Raw genomic sequence first — 1,722 nt, 5'->3', positions numbered from 1 at the left:
TTTAGGCAGTAAGACATTATAAAGTTTTTCTTTTATACTGACACCATATAAGGATGCTGGGCGAATAGCACAAATTTCTCACTTTCCTTCTTTAGTTATAGGTCTTCCTAATTGTTTTATCCAGTTGATTTTAAAATCATTACTTATTTGCATCTTGCTGAGTCATTATTAACTAATATATCTTGGATAATAAACCTTTCATTAATACTTCAGAATTTTAAAAAGTTCACACAGTCAGTATCATCAATATTATTACCTATTATTGCTGATGCAAAAGACCGTTATACGAGTATTTATCTCTTGATTTAGTGTCTCATCAGAATAACTTCATATCCATTTAGTTCCCCATATGATCTGTGTCCATGTGCGTATGCTTTAATAGGAGTCTTGGAAAAGAACTATGGAAGATTCCGGTTTACTCTTGGGAACTCAAAAAGGCAATAAGAAGATTTAAATATCTTTCCCCTCTGATATGAAGGGAGGCCTTCTTCATGCTGCCAGTCACTGGGCAGGTGAATTCCCCACATGAGTACAATGATCAGATTCATGCCATGCTAATGGGTTAAATGGAGCAATACATAATGTGCTAGTTGATAGACTAAAAGATGACAATACTGAGAATGAGAGTCACAGAAGTGACACAGAAGGACTCTTGTATTCAGCCATGAAAAATCTTTCTTCTTTAGTGACTAATGTCTCCAACAGTGCCAGCCTGCAATACTTTGATCTTTAGGAAGCTACTGTCAGTCATAACTTGTCATCAGGTATTCAGACCTATACCTCTTGGGAGTTTAACTTTCTGCCAAAAAGCTTCCTTAGGGCCTCTTTCATCTTGTCATTCCTCAGGGTGTAGATGAAGGGGTTAAGCATGGGTGTAACAATAGTATACATGATGGAAGCCAGTGTATCCTTCTCAGCTGAGAAGCTGGATGAGGGCTGGAAGTAGACCCAGATGACAGTGCCATAGAACAAGGCCACAACAGTCAGGTGGGATCCACAGGTGGAGAAAGTCTTCCGCTTTCCTTCCGTGGATGGAATCCTAAGCACAGCCATCAGGATGCGTGCATAGGAGAAGGCAACAAATACCAGAGCTCCATTGACAATCAAGGCACCTTCTGTGTGAACTATCAGGGTGTTCAGCTGTGTTTTAGAGCAAGAGATCTTAAGCAATGGGAAAACATCACAAAAAAAATGAGGTACCTGGTTGGAGGCACAAAAAGAGAGGCGAGACATCAGGAGAGTGTGCAGGAGAGAGTGGAGGTGAGAGATCAACCAGGAGGCAGCCACCAGTAGCCAACAGACTTGGCCACTTATCACTGTGGCATAGTGAAGTGGCCGACAGATGGCCAGGTACCGATCCAATGCCATAGATGCCAAGAGAAAGCTGTCAGTGATGCCAAAGGCAATAAAAAAATACATCTGAGTCAAACACCCACCATATGAGATCTTCCTCACTCCAGAAAGTATATCAGCTAACATCTTGGGCACAACTGATGTTGTGAAGCAGATGTCTACCAATGAGAGGTTGCTGAGGAAGAAGTACATGGGGGTATGATGGAGGTGGCCATCCAGGCTTATGGCCAAGATGATGGCAAGATTTCCTATCAGTGTGACAATGTACATGATAAAGAAAATAGTGAAGAATAGCATATTCCACTCCTGCCAACTTGAGATGCCAAGGAGGATGAATTCAGAAACAAAGGTAATGTTGCCCTTCTCCAT

At 41.5% G+C, this 1,722-nt stretch overlaps 1 protein-coding gene across 1 annotated transcript; it reads right to left on the bottom strand.

Annotated features, from left to right (window-relative positions):
* Window positions 1-774: 774 nt before the first annotated feature.
* Window positions 775-1,722, bottom strand: LOC136638694 (olfactory receptor 1f45-like). The gene has a single exon (XM_066612728.1). The coding sequence runs from the start codon at window positions 1,720-1,722 to the stop codon at window positions 775-777; it is 948 nt and encodes a 315-aa protein (XP_066468825.1).

Source organism: Tiliqua scincoides, chromosome 2 (genome assembly GCF_035046505.1).
Source record: "Tiliqua scincoides isolate rTilSci1 chromosome 2, rTilSci1.hap2, whole genome shotgun sequence".
Classification (NCBI taxonomy): domain Eukaryota; kingdom Metazoa; phylum Chordata; class Lepidosauria; order Squamata; family Scincidae; genus Tiliqua; species Tiliqua scincoides.
Note: the sequence above shows the minus strand (reverse complement) of the source record. Positions and strands in the feature narration are given on the sequence as shown.